Source organism: Chironomus tepperi, unplaced genomic scaffold (assembly GCF_022539635.2).
Source record: "Chironomus tepperi strain 1889 unplaced genomic scaffold, CSIRO-AGI_Ctep_v1 contig_137, whole genome shotgun sequence".
NCBI lineage: Eukaryota > Metazoa > Arthropoda > Insecta > Diptera > Chironomidae > Chironomus > Chironomus tepperi.
Genome location: NW_027226259.1, coordinates 1,631,452 through 1,656,123, shown reverse-complemented (window position 1 = coordinate 1,656,123; position 24,672 = coordinate 1,631,452). Strand labels below are relative to the sequence as shown.

At 29.8% G+C, this 24,672-nt stretch overlaps 1 protein-coding gene across 6 annotated transcripts in view; it reads left to right on the top strand.

Annotated features, from left to right (window-relative positions):
- Tomosyn (syntaxin-binding protein tomosyn) overlaps positions 1–24,672 on the top strand; it is a 74,731-nt gene that overhangs the window by 41,893 nt on the left and 8,166 nt on the right. For 2 of the 6 annotated variants that reach the window (XM_070636657.1, XM_070636655.1), the window contains exons 13-18: positions 14,462–14,585; positions 14,915–15,037; positions 15,233–15,352; positions 15,556–15,753; positions 15,834–15,942; positions 19,920–20,006. In XM_070636657.1, the coding sequence (XP_070492758.1) occupies positions 14,462–14,585; positions 14,915–15,037; positions 15,233–15,352; positions 15,556–15,753; positions 15,834–15,942; positions 19,920–20,006 (761 nt within the window). Of the gene's footprint in view, positions 1–4,950; positions 5,132–14,461; positions 14,586–14,914; positions 15,038–15,232; positions 15,353–15,555; positions 15,754–15,833; positions 15,943–19,919; positions 20,007–24,672 lie in introns of all 6 variants that reach the window. The other 4 variants (XM_070636659.1, XM_070636660.1, XM_070636656.1 and 1 more) reach the window with 4 other exon arrangements.

Below are 24,672 nucleotides of genomic sequence, written 5' to 3'. Positions count from 1 at the left end.
TGCTTCCTAAGCTGGATTGAAAATTCCCTTTGATGTTGATCACGTTGAAGGCAACAGCTCTGTATCTAATTTCCTTAATTTATTTTACTATAAATGTCTCTCTTTGTGTATATGTTATGACATTATAGACGACATATGCCGATGATTCAGATACTGATTCAGAAGATCAAAGCGAAAGTTGCCTCAAATTTCTCTTCTTCGAATTATTTGGTAAATATTTCCTCTACTCCTCAAATCTGTAAATTTAATGACATGAGAAGGAAGAGAATTTCTGATATTTTTTTTTAATATTTTAGTTCCTTCTTATATTCATAAACATACAAATATATATAAGAGTACATAAAGTATGAAAGAAACTGTTGTTGCTACATCTTGTTGCTTGGCATATCTACCTAGATTTGTAGACAATATGCTAGAGTACATTTTAATATTTACTTATTGCTCTGTTTAACTTTTCATTTATTCTTTTGTTTCTATACTTTTTTTTCGCTGCATATTTTACTTTACATTCCATTTCTGCATATTCTTTCTCTCCCATTCCGGTGGCAGAGGTAAGATAGTATAAATGGATTGAACATGATAGCTTTTTCACAACCTCAAGGAGAAAAGCATTTAAATTGGTTTTTTAAAGTTTTTTGTGTTACAAAATTAAGCTTGGAATGAGAATGCTGTTCATTCTTTATACCATTGGTGGTCAATCTATAAACCGCGGCACACTTGAATCGTATACCATGTCCAGTTTCGGTCAAGGTGTGTCGTGAAATGGTTGCCCACCTCTGCATCATTCTGAAATCATTTTATGTACAGCGAGATAAATCCATTGAACACTCAAATAAACCACATCACTAATTATCCTGTAAATGAGCTACTATCGTTAAAATTCACTAATTTAAGGTACTTTATGACGTTAGCTCTAAAAATGTAGTAAAATAACATTACTGCACATATCCCAAAGACAACATGATTTTCATTTGCCACAAAATGTCTCAGCAACACATTACCAGATATATAAAACAACAAGCCAAACTGCAACACGCACCCGACTGAATGTAATTTCTATGAATCCTGTCATGAAAGCTTTGCTGTTACTTTATTTTGTTCAACAATTTGCTAATCTCACGGAAGAGAATGAAGAAGAAGTTTATGTAAAATTAAAATGACATAATCCATGCAAGCTGTTGTGTTGTTACTGACTACTTAGCGTAACAGCAAACAACTGACTGTAAAGAAGTAAACAAATATTATAGTGCACAATACAATATACATACTAGGTTATTGTTCTATGAGGAGATAAAAGTATCCTCCCTTATATCCTTTTGTGCTGATACATATTTGGTAGTAAAATGCACATTCTCGCCCTTCTTCTCATAATGAAAGTGCAAAAATGTTCATGACACTCGAGGGAAAGATATCTTCTTCCTTCATTTCTCGTGCTTTCTACTGTCTTATTTTTCCATTTCTTTTGAGGCAAATTCAAATGGACTTTTCTCGTTTCTACGTCTTTCTCACTCACTCACTCATTCGTCTGTATTTTTTATTTCATTCATTCTTGCTATCATGATGGTTTGCTGGTTGCAGAAGATCTGACAAAATAATCATAAAATATGTAATGTAAATAAACATTTTTCTGTATTAAAAGAGATGATGTTGAAAGGATCGAGTATGAAATTTCATGTGGATAGAATTAATCAGATTTCTGCTTCTTATTTTGAAGCAATCTACTTAAAATTCCAATTTCTCAGGATACCATTACACCTAATACTAATACAATTTATGTAGGTCAATCAACTTGCTGTCCAAAGTGAGCATAAAAAACGTTAATTTATTTAACAGAATTGACGCTAAATGTATAATGAGAACATATTTTTTGAATTAAATAAAATTTCCACTGACAACCTGAAGGCATTAAAGAAATTTTTCGTAGAATAAGAACAAAAACAAGTGAAATAATGCCCAAGCAAAAAAAATGCGAGAAGGCCACTTATGCCTTCAACATTATTTTTCCATTTTAATATTGTTCTCTCGTTTCATTTCTTCTTTTACTTTTGTTTCTTGTTGTTGCTCCCGTCTTTAGCCGTCTGTGACGCACGTGAATTTTTATCAAAAGTTTCGCCAATTACGTTGCGCTTTTTTTTTGGCTGTATATTTATATAGCATTCACTTTGAAATAAATTATGTTAAAGTTTAAACAAAGCACAGAAACATGAAAAACTCTTATCATCATCAACAATCTTATTTTCATATGGCTTATATCCTACGATATGATGAAAAGAGAAGAGAAATAAATATACACACATTTCTGTGGTTCTCTCTGCTTTACAATAAGTTTGGAGGTGGCAGGGGTGTAGTTAGGGGAGCGGGTTTTGGCTGTCAATACCAAACCCCCCTCCTCCTTTTCAATTTGCTGGAGTTCTTCCTGAATGCCCTCTGCTATGTACTGTTCAACTTAAATTTCTGACTACATCCCCTGACGAACGGTAAGGAGCACAAGAAAATTTCACTTCCACAAGAGCATCAGACCGAGAATTTTCATCTAACAGTAATTAATCATTTTTGTGAATCACTTTAAAGATTCTCTTTTTCTCCCACCCAATAAGATGTGAAGGTTTCATCATTTTTAACATACTTTCTGATGCCTTGAAAAGTCCTTAAAAAAGCTATAGGAATGTCTGTTAATGTATGTGTGTAATTTTGTAGCTTCTGAGCATAAATAATTTTCCTTTTTGCCCTTTGGGAAAAATCAGCTGACTTTTACGATCGCTTTACTTCATGAATTGGATGGAATTTCGTGGGAAAAAATATGAGAAGGGGAGAAAAGTTTATGTAATATGTTTTGTCTGAGTTACTTTCCCATGATAAATATCTGAGTGAAAAGACAGTTTTATTTTAAAAGTTTTTTTCTTCATTCCGACTGAAAATTTTATGATCGTTCAATATTTGACTTAGGGATATTTGTTTTCTGAGAAGTTTTCGAGCAGTATGAGTTTGCTGACAAATACGATTTAAATCTTTGCTGCTTTTTTGCATAGCATGTAACTTTTGTGTTTCAACAAGGGATTTCATTATGAGTGGATTTATAAATACTGTCAATGGAACAAATTCAAGCTTATTTTAATATCATTTTGTCATTCTATTATTCATGTTTACCATAATTAAGTGGAGAATCCACAAAAATTCAAATTCATCTCCATCATAACTTAGTTCTTAGCTTTCAAAATCTTATTAAGTTCCTTGCTGTGTATTTTAATGATATACAGTATAAGAGAAGCATGAGATAAACATGAAAATGAAAGAGCATAAATAAACAAGACAAGCAACAGCAACAGTAGTCTTAAAACACATCAAATATGATCATTGAAATAAATTAAGCCGTCTAACATACTTCAATGAATTTTTTATGAATAACTTTTATTTTTTTTACGTTTTTTCGTTCTGATTTATTTAACAACGTTGCTGTACATCCTCCTGTTCCTTACGTATCTGTCTCTCTAACTCACTTACTCTTTTAATTAATATTATGGAAAAGCTTTTCGGTTTTAAGCATTTTTTCTTGTTCTATCTCTCTTATTCTATCTATTATTTTTTCTTATCCTAATTATGTTGTGCTCTACGCCATAATTCCGACAAGAGCATTAATAAATTAGTTTTCTCTGATTTTCTATCTCTGTCTATCTTTTACTGTGCCTATCTCACTCACTCCCTCGCCCAATGCTCTTATAATAATGCTGATGATGATGATGGTATGCTTGCTTGCATCATTAACAATGAGAAAAATGAAAGAGATTTTGTTCTTGTGTCTTAAAAACAGAAAGAAACAAATTTTTTTCATGTTCAAGAAATAAGAAGGTTGGCTCAACTAAACGATGTGAAAACTTGATACAATTTTGGCACATTTTCCTCAACAATTAAGAAAACTTTATCTATAAGTTATGATAATATTCGATAAAGTTTCGGTCACATCATGTGACAAGCAACCTGTTGATTACAATAGGTTTTATATTAAGTGTAGGAATCAATTTATTGAGCTTTTAGTACAGTGGCGGACAAGCTTTTAATTTTTGTGGTACAACTTTGCCGATACCGCACAGGGCCACCTCTTGGCATTTTTAAATCATTAGTATGCTATGCCATTCAGGTTGCAAATCACTGGTTTAGTATGTAAAAAATGTTGACATTTTAACATAATCTTCATCTTCTTAATGTGTCAAAAAGTTGAGCAATCAGAAATTTCTTGAAATAAAAACCCAGTGTGTATTCTTTACACTTACCTTTCCATGTATGCTTTTCTAATTCAACCGAGATTGCACATACACACGTAATAATGTATGTCGAAAAAGTACAAATAGACATGTACAATTTGTCTTGAGACATTGAGGCACACATGAAGAGGATGATATACTTAACACACCAAGTACATACTCTAGCATGACACTTTTGTCATGTTTATGCTATAAAAACACCATCACCATGATGCAATTAGATTGTTTCATAAATTTTTAATCCATTGCGAAGGTTCTTCATGCTGACTTCCGATGAAAGCAGTTTTAATCCTGCCAAATCTGATTTAAAACTTTTCAATTAATTAACAACAAGTTTGATTATGTCATACATAAAGAAATATTGGAGATTTATACAAACTCGATTTTTTATTAAAAAAATTTAATTTTATAAATTAATTTTAACTAAAGTTTTTGTGCTTTTTTGATTTCTCTTTTTTCTCTCTCCCCTTGTTTGATTCTCTTTCTTTGTTTCTTTCTCTCTTATCACAAAATAATATAATAAAAAAAAACTTAAATATGATATTAAATAATAACTAACCTTAAAAAATATTTATAAAATTTTTCTTTAATGCCATGATATTGTTCATTCCACATCTGTCTGTGTTGCACAACATAAACACACACAAATCAATCAAAAAAAATAATAAAAACCTTATCGTAATGCGTAAAGATGAACGGTGTTTGCTCAGGTACGGCATCAACTTTAATAGATCCACGTGGCAGTATAACATCGGCTATTAGTCCTATTAATAAACGTGCAATCACTGGAGTTGGTAGTGGTAGTATGAATGTTGCTAGTGGATGTAATCTAGGGCCCACCGTACAAGGACCGACAAGATCAAGGTCTCAAGGTGGGAAAATATTGCAAAAATGCTTATCTACTGCATCATATGGAGAGGAGATGTCCTTATCGATGTCATATCGTTCATTAACATCAACTACGGGACCGAGTAGTTTATTAAAATCTCGGCAATACGCAAGTTTTGGTAGTACCACGTCTCATTGTAATACTTTTAATTATAAAGCTAGGAATTTATGATTTTACGAATACTTTACTGGCTGATGTCACTGAATAAGAATTGCTTTAAATATTGAATACATTTAGAGATTTTATCTCTTAAAATTGCTAAATTGTCCAATATTTAGGTTGAATCATCACAGTGAAATCAGAAGGAAATGATTCATTCAGCAGATTCCAATGCTGATGAAAATATTTCCCAAGTGTCTTAATTTTGAGTTTTCAAGGCTATCAGATTCATTTCGTTCAGTAACTGATTGCTCATCTACAAAAGAGGTCGTGTTGAAATAATCGATTTTTCATTTTTTTCGCCTGAATTGTCATTATTCTGTCCATTATTGTTTCTCTTCTCATATTCATTCTGTACATTTTTATTTTATTTTCTGTATGATGATGACATCGTCATTATTATTATATCGAGTCACACATTATCGAAATCAATAAATTTATTTTTTTTTTCGCCTTCTATTTATAAAATAGTAGGAAGTTCTGTAATGAAGCTTTACTATCGTCTATAAACTTATTATTTTTAATATCATAATTACTTTACAACTTTTCTATCTAATTGATTTATTGAATTATAAAGTAACAAATTATTATAGTAAGAAGAATTGTTATAGGAAATGAAAAATTAATCCAGTAAACTGTAGATATGGAAATATTGTGAAAACTTTTCGTCTAATTAATGTAATTTTCTGTTTTGAATACTCATTAATCATGAGCTGGAAAGTTTCAAAACATGTCAAACTCATGAGTAGATTAGTAGACTGAAATTTTCAAGGATTGAAAGGATTTTTGAAGTTTAAAAGCTAGAGCCATAAAAATTCTTAATCTTCAACAAACATGAGAGTTTTAAAATACATTTTCTAGTGCGATGACTCCTCACATTCATGAATATTCATCGAGAATTAAGATAAAAATTAAAATACTTTTCAACAAATTAGTAGGGTACGGATAAGAAGCGCAGGCCTGCATTTTATATGCGCAGACCTTCCAAGTTTAAGCTGTAACTTTTAGTTCATCCTATGCCGTCTGTGAATTTCTAATTGATTTAAAAACTAGTGTTGGTTAAAAATTCAAAAGCATTCTGTGAAAGGATGATGAATAATCTTCTTAATCCACCCAACTTCATGTATGTTTATTTGATAGTTTGCGAAATAAATAAAAAATTCAAAGCAGTTATATCGTCTAGGAATGCTGTAAATATTCTGTCTCCCTCAAAAAAGTTCATGAACTATAAAGCATGGCAAGGGAAAGAAGCTTAACTTATGTTTCGTCCATTTCTAATGAGTTTTCATATAATCTACAAAGGATTATAATATGTTGTATATGCTTTAAAAGGGTTCCTAAACCATAAACTTCAAATATGCTAATTGATTCTCATGAATATTTGTGTCTACTTTGTTGCTGGATATTTTTCTCATTTCCCTTCTTCTTAATTGGAACTTTATTTTCTATATGTAAAATAAGTGAAGAATATAATCAATATTGTCATGAAATCTGCAACATATTGGATCACATATTTGATTAATTTAAGTATGTATGTATGTATGTAGTCATAACAATATTGATTATTCAAGACTCAATAATAATAATTTTGTTTATGAAAAATTGGAGACTTGAGAATATGTCTCATGCTGTAGAACCTCCATCTTGATTATTTTTGCCAATGCAACAGTGACGCTCATTTGTATTCCTTTCCTCCTGCCATTATCATTTCTCTATACTATAAAAATAAGAAAATATAATAAATTACTTTTTAATAATATTTTAATGATGTAATAAGAATGTCTGTGACATATTTAAGTAGAAGATTTGAACAAAGATAAATTTAGATATATATAAATAATAGTAATATTATTATAATACAAAAAATGTCAATTTATAAAGATGAAAACTAAATTTGTTTCATTTTTTCTTTCTCCATCCCTTTTTTTTATATCTGACAAACCATCAATATAATAAATAAAAAAAACTACCATAACCGCACGACACAATATGATTTGCTTCCTTCTTCATTTCTGTGTAACTAAAAAATGTGTCATTCATGCTATACGAATTCGTAATGGACTTGTGTATCTACAATTTATCATCATCACATTCTGAAATTGAAAATCTGAATCGATAAAAATCCAACAAAAATAAAATAAAAATGTTAAAAAAACTCAAACTAAATTGGAGATCGTGCACATACGATAGGTAAAAAAAAAATGGTCATAAATGGATATAACTTGAAGAAAAGAAACTAAAAACGATGATAAATGCACAGTAGATTCTATATTTCCAATTCACATACAGTATACCTTTTTTCTGCTAGTCGTAATATATTCTTAAATGACATTTATTCTCCTCTATATCTCTTATTGCTACTATTAATATCCGTATACAAACTATAAAAATGAGTCATTATATATCTAGATAGATTGATGGTTAACTGTCCTTTTCAGAATACAATAAAGTACTGCAAATATCTGTTTCTACTTATTATAATATCCTGTCTCTATCACACACTCTATCTGCCTGTCTCACTTTTTTCTCTTAATCAGTAATTACTACAAACTTTATTTATTGACTATTTGTGAATAGTAAGCATTATAATGTCAGTAATAAGATTGGTTGTAATGAATATTATTTGAACACTGAAACTTTCCTTCTTCTACTTCAGTAATAACAGCTCTAATAAAATATGAATGGAATTTCCACACAAATTAAATGTCCAACAAGTGAAAATAAACATTTCTCTTTTTCCATTTGTACTTTGTCACTTTACACAGCATTAAATTTTTTTTTCTTTAACCTCAAGTCTCTGAATGGTATCTTTTTGATGTTTGACGTGCTTTTATGATTACAATGAATTTTTTTAGAATTTTTTTTGTGCCTTGATAAATTAAGTAATTACATTAAAGGCTCACTGTAGATCAGTGGTTGGCAACCTGTGCGTCGCTGCACACCTTAGTGGATGACTAATAACGTACCGCGACACCCAAGCTGCTATAGATGATGCAGAGATGAACAGCCTTTGAGTCTCTAGATTCTGCAGCATTTTTTGTGAGCACTTAAGTGTGCTGTGCTGTAGAAAACTCAATAGAACAATAAGAACTTGAAAGTTGAGCCCTTAAAAGTTTCATGATGAAAGATATCTTAAAGATCCTTTATTACAGAAATTTATATCCTTAAAAATGATGTAGTCTCTCAAGAGGAAAATAAAAAAAAGTTCAGTCTTTATGAATTTTTAATATAAGGAAACGGATAAATTTAAAGCTTAACAAAGCATCTCAGTGAACCACTTAAACGGTAAATTAATTCATTGTGATGTTTCTAAAAGGTCAAGATGATTTGACCTTCATGCTACATGCATGCTCATGTGTCAGAATAAATTTAGCCTTTAAGATCAACAGTTAAATGAAAAAAAAATTCTATAAAATAAACATTCAAATCACAAAAGCTCGTTCAACATACAAATTTTCTACATTAAATCAATGTCTATCTGATCGTAAGCATCTGAAAAGAAAGATAAGTAGTAGATGTGAATGTAAAACTAAGTAGAGATATCGTCTTGTGCATTAAAGAACCCAATAAACAAAGTAATTTAAAGCATAATGATAATGGATGTTGTATAGCTGCACAAATAATAGGATTCATAAAAAGTATTATATTATACATAGAAGAGTCACTTATACATATAAATTGAGCATAAATTCACACTTATTGAATCATGAAAGTACTTCAGGGCTATTAATGACAATTATGTGAATAATGCTCGTAGTGAAATAATGATCGAATATGAACTAGTGGATAATTGTCACATTTATACACTACACATTCAATTGTACCTGTAAAACATGTAATTTTTAAACGACTGTAATCGTGAATTGTAGTAAATTATCCTCAAGCTCTTTCCTGTCTCATTTATTTCTATTACCGAAATGCCGCATTTATTTCTCATCCATTTTTTATTTCCTTTTTTTTTTCGTTGTAAATCCATCTTTTCCTCTCTCTCGCACACATATATTTTATTTCCAAGTAATATGAGATGTGGTACCACTGTGTAAGGTCTTGTGTATACTTTTTTATCTTTATTATACATATATTCGTTCTTTAATCTACTCTATAGTAAATGTCGATATTTTAAAACGAATGAAAAAGCACATACTTCTTCCTATCCCGAACAGTACATGTATCTATCGTAGAGATGAATGTTCATTGATGTTTTATATAATCTATTGATGATTCTAAGCTTTTACAGGATTAACTACCTTAGATATCAATGTGCTGTTCGGGCATGAATTTTCAACAAAAAAATCATGAACAGAAAAAATCCATTTTTCTCTCATTTTATATATTGTATATGATAAAAACCTCTTCCGTCCGAAAGGAGAAGTGGAGAGAAAAAAAGAAACATATAAAAAATGATTGCTTGGACAACTCAACAGTCAACACATATTCACATTTATGTGATTTTCCTATTTTTAAGGGGGTAGATAATGCATTCATGACAAAAAAAATAGGAAACAGGACTCATTCATTACACTTTTTTTCGCTTCTCCAACATCCTTCTCCGTTTACAATAAATGATGTATACGTGTTATTTAGTATACTGTATCTTTATATCTCCCTCCTCTTTATACTTCCCTCCATGTGATGTAGTGTGGTAGTCAACAGCACAAAGAGCATTGAAAAAAAAAGAATCAAATAAAAACGTTGCAAAAATTGTACAATTTTTATATACCTAGAAGTTCCTATTTTTGTTCTCTATATTTTTTTTTATATTCAAGTGCCTATAACTATTGATTTTTGCTGTTTGTGTTACAAACTCCTCTTACATTTCATTTATATAATTTTTTTTGTTTGTTTCACTGAGGTTTTCTTTTACACAATTTGTTCTATTTAGTCGACCATATAGCTATTTCCAGTTTTTTTTATTTCCATCTGAAATTGGATAATTCCGAAAATTGTTTTTGGAGCATGAAAAAATTTCTCTTATTTTGTGGAATTTTTGTGCAATTTTTTGTGTTCAATTAAGTTATTCTATATCCTGTCCAACTTTAAACTTGTTGCCTTAAACAATGTTATGCATCGGAGACACGTGTCATCAAGTCAACCGATAAATTCAATTAATTATTCATTATAATGTGTTCACATGATTTCCTACATGCTTTTTTGTAAGGAGATATTTGACAAGTTTTAGTGATTCTTATGTACTTCCCCCTTATTGAACATAAATGCACTTTAAACGTCCACACAGTAACTTTAACAAGACTTTTTTTCCTGCATTTCAAATCACAATTCAGGTATATATACCATAGGTGGATTTCTTTCCCATTCATGTACGTGTGGATGTAATGCAATGGAGCATTATGGATCTATTTGTTTCTGTTAACAACTATACATGACATAATGTATGCTACCAGGAATAAATGAAGGAGAATGAGTCGTTCATATAAACTCATATAATCCGCCAATGGTATATTAACCGAAAATCCTACAAAATCTGACAATATACATACTTATTTGCCTGTATATTCTTTATCCTTTTATCAATTCATATTTTCATTTTGTATTGTCAGATACATACATGAGAGGTGCAATTTTGCATACGTGAATCAGAAAATTTACACTCAGAATAAAATTGTTCATCGTTAACAATATTAAAGCTTTACAAAAATGGAAAGGCTAGACCACATTTATTGCTCTTTAATGGCGTTCTAATGTTAGCTTAATTGTGTTAATTAATCTTAGATCAAGATTGAAAGAGGATTAATGTAGTTTAGATAGGTCTGTAATAGATTTGAGGCAAATGTTCTCGGTTTCTGTTTTTGTTGTAAAATGCTTGACGTTAATTAGGATTGAAAGTTTCAATTTGTTAGATTTTAATTTCCCTAACTTAGTAAATTTCATCATCATAATAATTTTTAATGGGGCTGGGCTGCCAAGGACGAATATCAGATTACTAAAATATTATCTCGTTAATTACGATGTGCTTCAATTAACAAAGTTTATCTCAAATTTACTAAATTACAAGCTTCCTACAGCATCGTATCTCAGGGCATGATGTTGGCAATTCCCTCAACAAAAATATTTCTGTTCCAACTTTTAATTGTTGTGTCATTTTCGAAACAAGACACAAAAAAATTATTTATTTTTTCAAACAATGTTAAAGAAAAAGTACACAAAAAATTTTGTAAAGGTCATTCGACTGCTACCTTTTTTTATCGAAAATCTCAAGCTAACAAATGATGATAATAGCCTAATAGTAATAACAATTTCAGCAATACTGAAAACTCATCAAATATCCAACAGCCCTATAATTTTCATCCATTTTAAAGCACTTTTACAACTTCAACCCGATCGACACAAATAGAAGCAGTCTTTTTTTGGCAGCCACATGTGCGACATACGTTGGCGGAACCTTTAGCATATAGAAGGATTAGCAAAACCTTAAATGCTCCGTGGTGGTGCTTCCTTCATCTTTGCCACTCGGACAAGCAACAGCAACAGAGTATCAAAGTTTTTTTGATGAATAAACAGAATATCCTCCCTAACAATAGTCCTGATTATTCAAAGCTCAGCACTTCTAACTGACATAAATTTGACCTCTATTTTCCATTCAATTTCGCATCTAATTTCCTTCTGTTCGTTCCGATGTCAAAAAAAATGCAAATAGGAAAGTTGTTTTTGTGCATTCTGAGTGTAAATTAAAGAACTAAATTAAATGTTGGGGGTAGCGACGATGAAAATAATTTAATTCATTGATTGGAATTTCATTAAAATAATTTCACCACTTTTTATCATTAAATGTGACAACATTCGATGCTTAATTTCATTAAAAATGTATTTCATTTAATTAAATTGATCTTCACAAATTATTTAAAAGGAAAATGCTATGGAAATTATGAATAAATAAAATAAATCGTCCGTTTTGAGAAGAATAAAAAGCTTAATATTATCCCCCCGACTTATTTACATTTATATGTTCTATAACATTATTGTTCACATATGTAAATTTCACTTCTCATACCCTTCCATCCCACTTAATCTATTCCGCTTTTTTTGTGTCTCATGAATAAAATTAAAATTGAAATCAGAGTTGTTATCAATGGCTTGATATATTACTTTATTGGTCTCATTGGGATAATATTGATTGATGGTTAACATGCCCGTGTCTAAAAATAGGCTTCAAATTTTAATAAACACAGAACAACTCTGATTTTGCTCTTCGGGGACTTTATTCATATAAGCCAGTGATGGGCAACATTTTATTTTTCGCGACACACCATAGTGATTAGTCATGAACGAAGCCGCACATGGCATTTCTAGTGTGCCGCGACAAACAGGTTGTCCACCACTGATATAAACTTTATGATTTTTCCCATTACTCGCTTATCTGTGTCATTAAAAATGACAAATATTCGACAAATTTTCCATTCTATATATGCAACTCTACTCTATCTCTCCTCTTATTCTTCTCGCTACTTAATTCTTTAATACAATTCTCTTGTTATTTCACTCTCACTTAATATGAATTACATAAGAAAATGAAGAGTTGGTTAACTTTTATACTGTAATTAAATAAGAATAAGAAAAACACTTGATTCATTAGCTACACAAACAAACACAAAAAATAAGGCACAACTTAATATTTACACACTAACACACAAAATAAGTAGATTTTTTTCCTGATTCGAAAATGTAAACATTTTAATTTGTTAAGGACTAATTACATACGACACACAAAGATACAACACAAGAATAAAACTTTCAAAATTCTATCCCTCCTTTTAGTATTCTGTCTCTGTCTCTTATTCATGAATAAGTTTCTTCCCTTTTTTTTTTGATTTTATTTCTTCATACATATTTTTTAATCAAGAAAACTTATAAGTTTCTTCTTCATATATCTAGTTAAATGAAACTTTAAAAATAAAAGAAATTGTATATCTTTACCTATGTACATGTGTTATGATAGCATGATACTGCTGTGCATGTAATGTATGGAAATTTTTCATCATCTCTATTTTGTTTGCATTATTTTCTCTCAGATCCTTATGGAAAGATTTGTGGGATTTCATATGTAAATAAACCTTCAACAAAGTTTACATACACAACATCAAATAAATTCTTAAAATTATTGAAGATTATGTCGAGGAATATGAAAAAATTTCAAAGGAATTCAAATACTGAAGTTGATAAAAATAAGTTAAGGCTAGTTGTCCGAATACCCATAGGCAACCTTTCTGTATCTCAAATGTTTTTGATGTTGTCGAGTATAAATACTTCAAATTTAATCAAATAGTTTCAATTTGCCACATTTAAGGATTTCTAAACTGAGACAATTAAGATGAGAATGCAGCAATTTAAATTAATTAGGAATCTAGTCAATTGATTTAAATTTAATTAAGATCTATCAACTAAATTAGCATAGGTAAAAAGGATAAAGAATCATTTCAAGGGTCTTTATTGATGGGAAATTCCTTCAGCTATGCTTGCTCTTGTATCGCATAGAATGTGCATGTAAAAATGATGCTTGCTTGTAAAATAAACATCTATATAATGTGAAATTGCTGCACTTGTATGGAAATTGATGATTAGTCATCATATAAATGTGCATAAATTCCTCTCTCATAGAATGTACATATGCTGCATGTAGAAATTGTTTTTTCTTCCAATAATTGGAGGGAAGAATTAGCTATGATGAAGAATAAATCGATATATGCACATACATTGAAATTATTTGCACACTACCACAACATAATTGATATTCATAAATTACTGCCACATCGACTTATTGATCATATCTTTTTATGAATGTATATATAGTTATATGTGTACTGAAATTAATGCTTTCATATTAGCATGCTCTTACATTAATTATTATCCCTTTTTGCAAGAATTGTAATTTATGATTGTTTTCGTTTAACATATACTAATGCAAAAAAAATGAATATTTAAGCATTTATTGTGCTAAATTCTAAATTTATACACCCATATCTATCTGACTCACTCCTGCTCTCTATCTATCTATAAATACGATTGTATATTGTGCTGTCTATGTGCTATAGAAAGATAAAGAGAATATTTTTTTCCTAAAACAGAATTTTAATTGCATTTATTTTGTTCTATTTCTCTTTTTCCACTTCTTCATACATCTAATTCGAAATATATCGGTCGTGCAGACAAATTGGACAATTCATTTTCCCGATCGCGCTCATCGTCGATGTCTAGTTTAGAGAATATATCTTCCGAATCTGTGACGTGCTTAGCTTTTGTTGATAGTTATACAAAGAAGAGTGGTAAGTTTGACATTGACAATTTGATTTAATTTTTTTACCTCCGTTTTGGTTTCTATGCTGATGATATTGATTTATGTATGTGCTTTATTATTTCAATTTCACAAATTGATATTATCAGCATTTTGTCGGGGGATGTAAACCTGAATGAATAAGTTTAAATCCAATTAAACCGACACTAGTAATTATAACTACTTTATTACTACATTTCATCATTATGAATGTCATTGTCTAGACACCAAGCCGATCGTATCAGATTGTAGCTTATGGGAAAATCATTTTTCCACGCGAAAACCTTTTTGTTCTGAACTTTTTTTATTTTTTCCCAATAGATCCATCCGCACTCATACCAACGCTATGGCTGGGAACGAGTCTCGGGTCAGTGCTAACAGTTTCAATTACATTACCTGAGGCAGATACACGAAATACATCGCCTGTTTTAGTATCAATATTGGGTATGTTATACTTTTTTTTTATTCACTCGCATTATGATTTTATACAAGATATAAACATTTGTAATGTCCTACGAACATACAACATGCGTGCAGTAGATGAAAAAGGATAGACATATTGATGTTCAACATAATTTTATTGCATAATTTGTCAACAATTTTCTTTTTTTATTTCTTCCCCTTCTTTAAATTTAAAAGGTGGACCCATTTTCCGACTAAAAGGTTCAATCTTATGTATGTCATTTTTGGACTGTAATGGAGCACTCATTCCTTATTCATACGAGCCATGGAAGGATGAAGGAAGACAGAGAGATATAAGTAAGCGACCCAAACACTTTTGAGAGTGGAAATATGAAAAAATTATCGAGATTCATATGTGAATTTGTTATTCACAACTTTTTCTTGTTTTTCTTCCCTTTTTTTCTTCTACTTATCTTTATTCTTCCTTATCGTTGTCATCATCATCATCGTTGTCGAACCATAATCACTACCAAAATAACAATAACAATCAAATTGAATAGAAACGCCAACAAAAAGCTCAGCAAATCGTATGAGTCCGACATTGAATCAGGACTTAGCATTTGGTGATCGTCAATTTATGGTAATAGTGAGTGAAAAACAGTGCCGAATTGTAGCTCTTCCAAGTCAAAATTGTGTATATCGTCTTCAAATAACTGAAACTGATTTTGTTGTTCGTGCAGAAGTTGTTAGCATGAAAGGTAATAATGATGAATTATCTTATTATTTATATTGAGTGTGGACATACAAGACTGACTTTTATTATCTCTATTGTCAACAGATAGCGTTTGCCTTGTATGTTATCTATCAAATGGACACTTAATGGCATTTGGTCTACCTAGTCTTCGTCTTCTACTCGATGTAGATTTTCTACCGTTGGCTGATTTGAGGTAGGTAGAGAGAAATAATTACGTATGATACATCATTATCATAAATTATGCTTCGTTAATGAGAAAAAAATAATAATCTTAGGAACGGTCTTTAATGATGATTTTCATTTATGATTAGAGAATAATTAATGGTTACTTACTGAATTTAAAATCAATTTTCGTCTTAGTGACTGCTTCGTTTATAAACTTTATGAATTTCTCACTTGAGATTTCAATCCATTAAATTCCCTTAGCATCAAAATTTGTTACGAAAGATAATCTTTCACTTGAGGCAGGCACGCGTGCAAATTTTTCATATCCAGCCATGGAAACTGAAAGGTCAAGGAATATATTTTTTAACATAAAAAATTGATCTGAATAAGTCGAGAACATTTAAAGGTTATTGAAAATGAAGTCTTATTTATAAAAAGCTCTTAATACTACTGAAGCCATTCAAGACCAATTATATGCAATTAAGCCATAGAGCACTCAGACCAATTAAACTTAATATACATCCATAGAATTTCAATAAGAAAGTTTTCTAATTTTCAGGATGAACTAATATAGACATAAAGTTTTATGTGCACTTTTAAAATTCTCAAAGCTCATTTTTTCCATCCATCTAAAAAGCAAGTCTACCATACTTTTATTGCAGCACAATAAAGCTCTCAAATAGATGTTTCATGTATGTAAAGACTTTTTACGGCTATAATTTATTGCGAAATTTAGCATGATGTTCGTTGAATGAAAACATGACGGCGCATATAAAAGGAAATAATTCTGTCAACTCTTCTAAATTTATATAAATAAATCACAGTGGTTGGAATTTCTTTTTTATTCTATCCACTAAAATGTCAAACATAAATTTATTCCAGTAAATAAAAGATAATATTATTATTAATAATCTAGTGCAGTGGAGGACAACTTGTGTGTTGCGGCACATTAGTTTGGTCATGAAGTTAATTGTCATGAACCGCATTCGATCTTATTATGGCTTACCACTAAGATGTGCTGTGAAAAATAAAAGGTTGCACACCACTGACCTAGTGTGTATTAAACATAAATTATGCTACGATAGCAGATGAAAATTAATATCGGAAATGACAATGAGATGCAATTGATCACAAAATAAACACTGTGGTTACGATTGTTAGTATAGAAATCAATTGACATGACCATAAAAGCTCATTTTATTATCTAAATAAAATTTTAAATTCAAAATAACCGTTAGTTTCTTCTTTGAATTGTAAATGAAAAGAGATCAAAAAGGCATAAAATAAAAATCAAATTTTATTTGATTTCCGATTGTAGTAAAAAAGTTTTCAATCATAAAATTTCAATAGTCAGGATTTAAAATAGATTTTATACTCGAACTAACAAACACACACATATCATACATAACCAAAACTATTTTGTGGGTTATTGAATGCAAAAGGCTAACGTAAAAAAATGTGTAATAATAGTAACCATTTACATTTCTGAACATAAAAAAGTGGATAAAAATGAACTAAACTATTTTTCCTTTCCTTTTCCTCTACTTATACATAAGTATAGACTATAAGCTCTTTATAATCTTATTAAATTTATATTATCTAGTCACTACAAAACCCCTTTTTCTAATAAATAGTAGCAACTGCCCTCAAACACCAATGTCCTCATCACTGATTGTAACATTAGCTAATATCCTTACTGTATTTCTTCACTTTCTGTCTATTATCTATAATATTACGAGTAAATCGTTTTGTACACTTTGCAGTGTGTGCTCATTCCAAGATAATCTGATTCCTATCTATTGGTTGATGTTAGGAGAAGCTTAGATTAATGGAAAAATTGATGTGTGTGATTGCAAGAAAATCAAATAAATCACTTAAAGATGAATCCTATATTTTTTGAATGAATATTATATTATATTATATATATATGCCATATTAAGTCCACAAATTTTTATTATTCTCACCAACTAGTCTCACGCTTCAAACAATTTTGATTGCAGTAAAATAGAATACAATATACGTGCACCAACGCATCCCATTTTTACTTTTATATATATTTTATTTATCTATCTGTAATAGCACATATGCAGTTTATTTTAAAATATTCATAGGTATTTTTTTGATGAACACACATGATAAAATAAAGCAAATTTTTATGGCAAGTTGAAATCCAAAAAAATATATAAATCAGTACACGCATATGAAATGGAAGAAAGAAAACAATTTTTATATTCACAAAATGTTACAAAATTGTTTATAAAAATGCACATTACTTTCTAAATATTTTAGCATTTCCCCTTTGATGCTTTTCTATCTGGAGGAAAAAATTTTTATTTTATTTTTATGACTTTTATTTTTTTAATATTTTTTTACTTCTACTTCTTTACATACCTACCTCCCATACTCGTCAGTACTCACAAAAGACCATACACAAGCATTTATGACACCACCAAAAAAACATGATTCTTTGTCAGAGAGAAGGATAAATATTTTTAAAATTAAATTTTTCCATCTGTATGAATATCAAGCTACAGGCATTCAAGTCAAAACCAAAACGCACCTCAAATACTTTTTTTTATATTCTTCTATATATTGTTGATGTATGAAAAAGAGCAACAGAATGGCTTCAAGTTACAGTAACATTCTTTCATAAAAGGGTTCTTTTTTCAATCCTTTTTATATTTTTTTCTCTATCTACGTCATAATTTTTTTTTTTTGTATCACCAAACAATTCATACTTTTGTATATTGTTACTGCTACTGCTGCTACTGCCATTTCTTGTCAGCATAAAACCGAAATGATAATAATAATGAAAAATTACAAAAGTTGGAATGAGAGTTGTTTAAAAGCGCAATCCTGATTACAGAGTTGTCCTGATCTACAAAGCAACATATTATTGGAACCTAGACTGGTGCGTCTAAGTGATCCTTAAACGTAAAAAACCCAAATGGATACATATACCTTATAAATAGTAAATTTCAAGTTGATGACTATATCGAATCTGGTTATCTGGTTATGTCTCAGTCTAATTCACGACTATCAAGATACCAGCCACCTTTCCAATAATGATTTCCTTCCGACAACTCTGCTTTTCAGAATTTAAATCCTTTTTTATGTGCTTGATAGTAAGCTCACCCACTCATTGCAATGATGGACATATCATGAGTAGTAGCAACTTCAACTCTTCAACAAGAGCGCTTAAATGAAGAAAAAAGTCAGCAGCTTTAAAATTTTACCCTCGGGAATCATAAACGATGATGACGACGATGATATGTTTTGAAAATCATCAAAGAATTTCCCAACATTTTTACAATAAATTTTTTCTTCTCTCTATTATTTCTATCAACGCTTCACTGTTGCTTGTTGTTATTGTCGGTCTTAACCCTTCAAGCTCTTTAAAGAAAATAAATTCTTTTCCTTCTCTCTGTGCTACTCTACAACTCAACTCATACAAAAACCATACTTTTTAATACCAAAAGTATTTTCATCATTTTACAATATATCTTAAAAAGATTTTTATGTTCTCCTTCCAGTTCCTTCATAATTTTTACATTTTTGTTTATTATTCTTTCATCTATAGACTCTTGTGGAAATGGATTGATTTTGTTCCTGTATTCTGCTTGAATGGAATTTTAAAAACATTTTCCATTAGTTATGAAACAATTTGTTCCATATCTTGATCTATATCCAATCAGATATCAAATTATGAAGCAGAATTAGTTAAGCTTCAAGTTGAAGGCTTCAATCATCAGAAAACAATGGAAAAAAATCAAGCTAGCTCCACAAAAAACGATCTATAGAAAAATATTTTTGTTCTCCCTTTTTAATACTTACTTCCGTTTTTTTGCTATATCTATTCTCTTCATGATAATGATGATGTGAAATCCTTAAGACTTGATGATGAAAAAGTTCCTTTTTTATTATACCAAAAAAAACCAAAAAAAAATCAGAAAATATTTCTGGTATTTGTTGTTATTGTTATTTGTGTTTGTTGTTCGTTCATAGCTTCCAGACAAAATGTAAGCAAGGCATCGTAGATCCGATGTTATCAATATGGGGTCAGCAATTGATAGTGCATGAGGATTCCAATCAGTAAGTTCAGTGTGCAAGCTATCCGAGAAAAAATTTTGTTTTTTGTTTTTTGAAAATGAATGAAGATGAAGAAATGCTTTACATACATAAAACATACTCAACATAAACATACTCATAAATTGAAAATTCTTGCTATTTAAGAGCAATAAAGAAAGTCGTCTAGAGTTAAAGGGAAGCTGAAAAGAATTGGGGTTGAAGTTTTACTCTAGCTCAGCAAAAAACATAATCATCTTGATCGAATAATGAATGGAAAATCTCAAATATATCAAGTGCTGTGCTGCGCAATTTAATACGAATAGATAAAAAATTACCCATAGTATACATAAAGCATTATTTCGAGAAAAAACTCTGATAATAAAAATTATCTAGATTGCTGTGTCAATAATTGTTCAATTCATTCATCATTGAGATTTGCTTTTTTCATCGAATAAATTCCAGCCAATTCCCATAATCATATACTGTAGATTATTCTTACTGTATTATGTTCTCACTCCATAAAATGCTAATGTAATCATGTTTTGCATACGATTAAGAGAGATTTTTGCTTTAATACTGAAAGGTTCGAGGGTACACCCAACATTTAAGTGCTCTCGACCATTCCTCTCGCTATTTTGATTTGATGTGAAAACTCTGAACTAAAATGATGTTTTTAACACAATTTGGGGATGTTTATGTATGCAAATTCTATGGCGTGGTATGATGATACGTTAATTATCCAGTTATTTCTTGAAGAAAGTTTTCAACTCTAAAATTTCAACAGTGAAATCAGAAAATTATAATTTAATTAGCAAGCACAACATTAAATAACAACTTTGATGCGTAAAAACTTTTTCCATTCATTTCATTTGAATATTGCAATAACTTAGCATTATTATTCGAAATTAGCTAGAATAAGACATACGACTGAGTTATTTCCAGCTTCCCTAAAGCAAACTAAGAAAATGAAATTTCTTACTTTACACAAATTTTACATTATTTTAAAATGCATACCTACATACATCTACATGAAATGAAAGTAAATATTCAATTAATCCAAGTTTGAAAACTTGTTGGATTTAAAATTCAATTTTTGTTCCTTTTCCATTTTTTTGATGCTTATAATAAAAACATTAGATACATATGAGTACAAAAGCTTTTCCTGTACAAATGTTTGTAAAATTTCATCCTTAAACAAATATGAAATGATGATGTAGCATTGCCACAAAAACTATCTATACATACATTATATTCCCAAAATTGAATGAAAGAAGAATATGAGAGGATATAGTGGAATGGAAGAAATGTTCTATATTTCCATTTGGGGAATTTTTTACCTGAATTTTTGGTTATTTTAAGCATAACTGACTGTCACCACTTTTGATTCATATTAATGCAAAAGTTTTTTATGAATTGGCCAGTAATTGTTGAGTCATGCACACTTTTAGGTATCCATTACACATAATGACATGTTTATGTAGTCCACAGGCTGTTATAGAGGTGTAGTCATGGTTAAAATTCTGAATTCTCAAAATTAATTGCTGTCAAATATCAGTACAGATATTGACATAACCTAAAAGTTTTGCCAACTACGCCTATGGTCTGTAGCAACGAAATTTCAATTTTGGATATCCAAGAAGCTTCATAATATGAAAAATGCGCCATTACGTTCTGCAAAACATTTGACATTTGCTTATTTTAATATTGAAATTACCCCCAGAACATTTCTTCCGTTCGTCTATTGGAATGCTGAATGAAATTTTTTTCCCTGAAATATAAGAAAAACAGAGAACATTTTTGTACATTCTTATGATGACGATATACATACAATAATAATATATGTCGGAAAAGGACAATTGAAACTAGTTCGTATTTGATTGATATTATCATTGTGCAAACATATCTTTATATGAGCATATTTTTAGAAGTATATATCCTTATTACTCCCATGTATATTTTTGGGTAGATAACATTGCACATTTCCTTTATTTTTATTCTTCTTACTCTTTGCCTTTTTCTATCATATCTATCGCTATATACATTTCCTATTCTCTTTTCGTAGGCAATAAATAAAAATCTTTTATTGTACATATATACAAAGCTAATGAATAGTTGTACTAACCGATCACAATTCGCAGACAGTTTTATCCTTATTGTCCATTTTAAATATTCATGATAATGATTATTCGCAGGTTTCATTGTTTTTTGCCTTCCTCCTAAGTTGCTGCTGAAAAATCTCTAATTCGGAATCAAATGGCCTTCTTAATTATTATGATAATTACTTCCCTATTGTTTTTTAATAAGTTTTCTATTCTTTAACATGATTTACAATTGAATTGAATATTCATTTGCCTTAGTTCAAATTTCACAGGAATGAAAAATAATATCGAAATGAATTTAATTACAGACGATAATTTTGATTTCCAAAGATATTGATTTAATTACAATTTTGACTTTTTCATGATGAGGTTAAGAAGTAGACCACATTTTTAAAAATTTTAATTAGTAATTCAAGCATTAAACTTAAAAAATTTCTCAATTTAATTTAGTTGAGTAATTTTCAGATTGTTCAGATTTTGAATGTCGGTTTTATGTGTAGGTGGATTAATACAATAGACTTGAAATCGTCCATGCATTCATGAGAGTATAATTGGATAATTAATTCATTTATGAGTCATGATCAGAAAGTTTTCCTTATTAACTTACGGAAAAAAGTCGTTCTTTGTGGGTCGCTCATTAATGACATACATTTAACCTTAACAGACAAAAAGCATGCTTTCAGGAGCTTGCTATAATTAAATCTACTCCCAAGCGTGCTCTCAGCTTATATCTTCAATTGAGAGAATGCTCTTTGCATGCTAGGATAAGTCTTTCTTTTGTCAGTCTTAATCGTGAAGTCATCATCCATGAATGATCCACAAAAATTTAATTTCCAAGTTTTTTTAAGGAAATGATTCTTCAGATTCTTATGAAATTAACATACATATTAAATAAGAATTAATCTAATGAATTTTTTGTGTTCATTCCTGTGTTATTTTTAGATTTAAATTCCTTTAAATATTAAACAGTGGTGGACAACCTGTGTTCCGCGGTGTCATGGTTGAAGTGCCATGAAACATTAGTCGTGGATGGTTTAAATCGAAGCATACCACCAAGGCGTGCCGCAAAAAATAGAAGGTTGCTCACCACTGCCTTAAGATATAAGAGATTAATGTTGAACCTTTTCAATAAAAGGCGTAGAAAGGCATGAAACTTAACATCAATGAGATATTTTTAAGAAGGATTTAAAATTCAATTTTAAATTGTTTCCTACTGAACGAGCAGACACAAAAAACGCGATAAATTTAAATAATACAGCATGTATAAAGATACAAGTGCTGAAAGAAAGCCATGAAACCATTAAAAATATTTATGAGAAATTTTACGAAAATAAAAATTTATGCGACCATCGATGAAAGCCTTAAGGTGAACAATTTTTGCGTTTCCTTGAAGCACTTTTTCTCCATAAAAAATCCACAAAAATATAATTAAATTTTGCTGAGAAAGCTTTAATATTAAAGCTAGAAGTGAATTGTGATTACTATCTTAGTACAACATGTACATATATGTAGACATAAAATCTCATTTCTATTGCTTTAACATTTCAAGTCTCAATTCTTATCGGGACAATAACTTTATATCTAAACTAAATAAAATGTATAATAAAATACTAAAACTTATAATGGCAAAAAAACACAAGCATGTCCTCTTTCGATATTGTAATTTTTTTATGTTGGGTATCTACTAACGATCTTCTGCTTTACTGTATTAATATTATGCCTAACATATTTCTTGTATATAAATTCTTTAATTTTAATTTATTTTTAATTATGAGTTTACTCGTAATTTGTTTTTCATATGCGCTTTCCATATTTAAAAGTCATATATACATAATCGTACTTTATGCGAAGAAGAGTCAGCATGAAAATAAACATCATTAAAAGTTTATGTATATATGATGTGTATAAGAAATAAAAAATTATTAAATGTGTAAGCGGAGAAGATGTTCCATATCTGTATGTCTCTCTCTCTCTGTCTCTCTCATGCTCTTCCTACAATTATAATTAAAATCATTACTTCCTTTCTTTTAAATTTGAATAAACACAAGTAGGAAATTTAAGCACAAATTTATGATTAGGAAGCATTTATGGAAGATACTTCTGGAATTAAGTGTAGATATCCGAGTGACATAAATTAAAGAGGTTCCTCCATCGAGCTTTTATGACTCCGTTAAACATCCAAATGGAAGAGGCCTTCGTTTGGCATCCATATGGCTGCCTAAAATAGGCAACTTCCATTTGGTATTAATTGAACTTTAAAAGCTCCGCAGCGTAGCCTTCACGCTCTTGTGACTCTCGGGCTTATGTTGAATATTACTGGAATTATGGTAAAATAAAGATTACTATTACTATTAAGTATAGATAAGGGAAAAATTTTGCTGACCATTTGTTGTCCTAACAACAAACAAGTCATAATATTCATATTAACATCCCCAATAATATATAATTGAAAAGGAAGGAAGGAACGATGTGTTTAATTATCGAAAGAGCGAGAATAGATAAAAAGAGGCAATATTAATATAAAAATGATTATTTTCTGTTGTAAAATAAAAGAATGTGATCTTCTTAATTGGAATTTTAATTGAACGTTT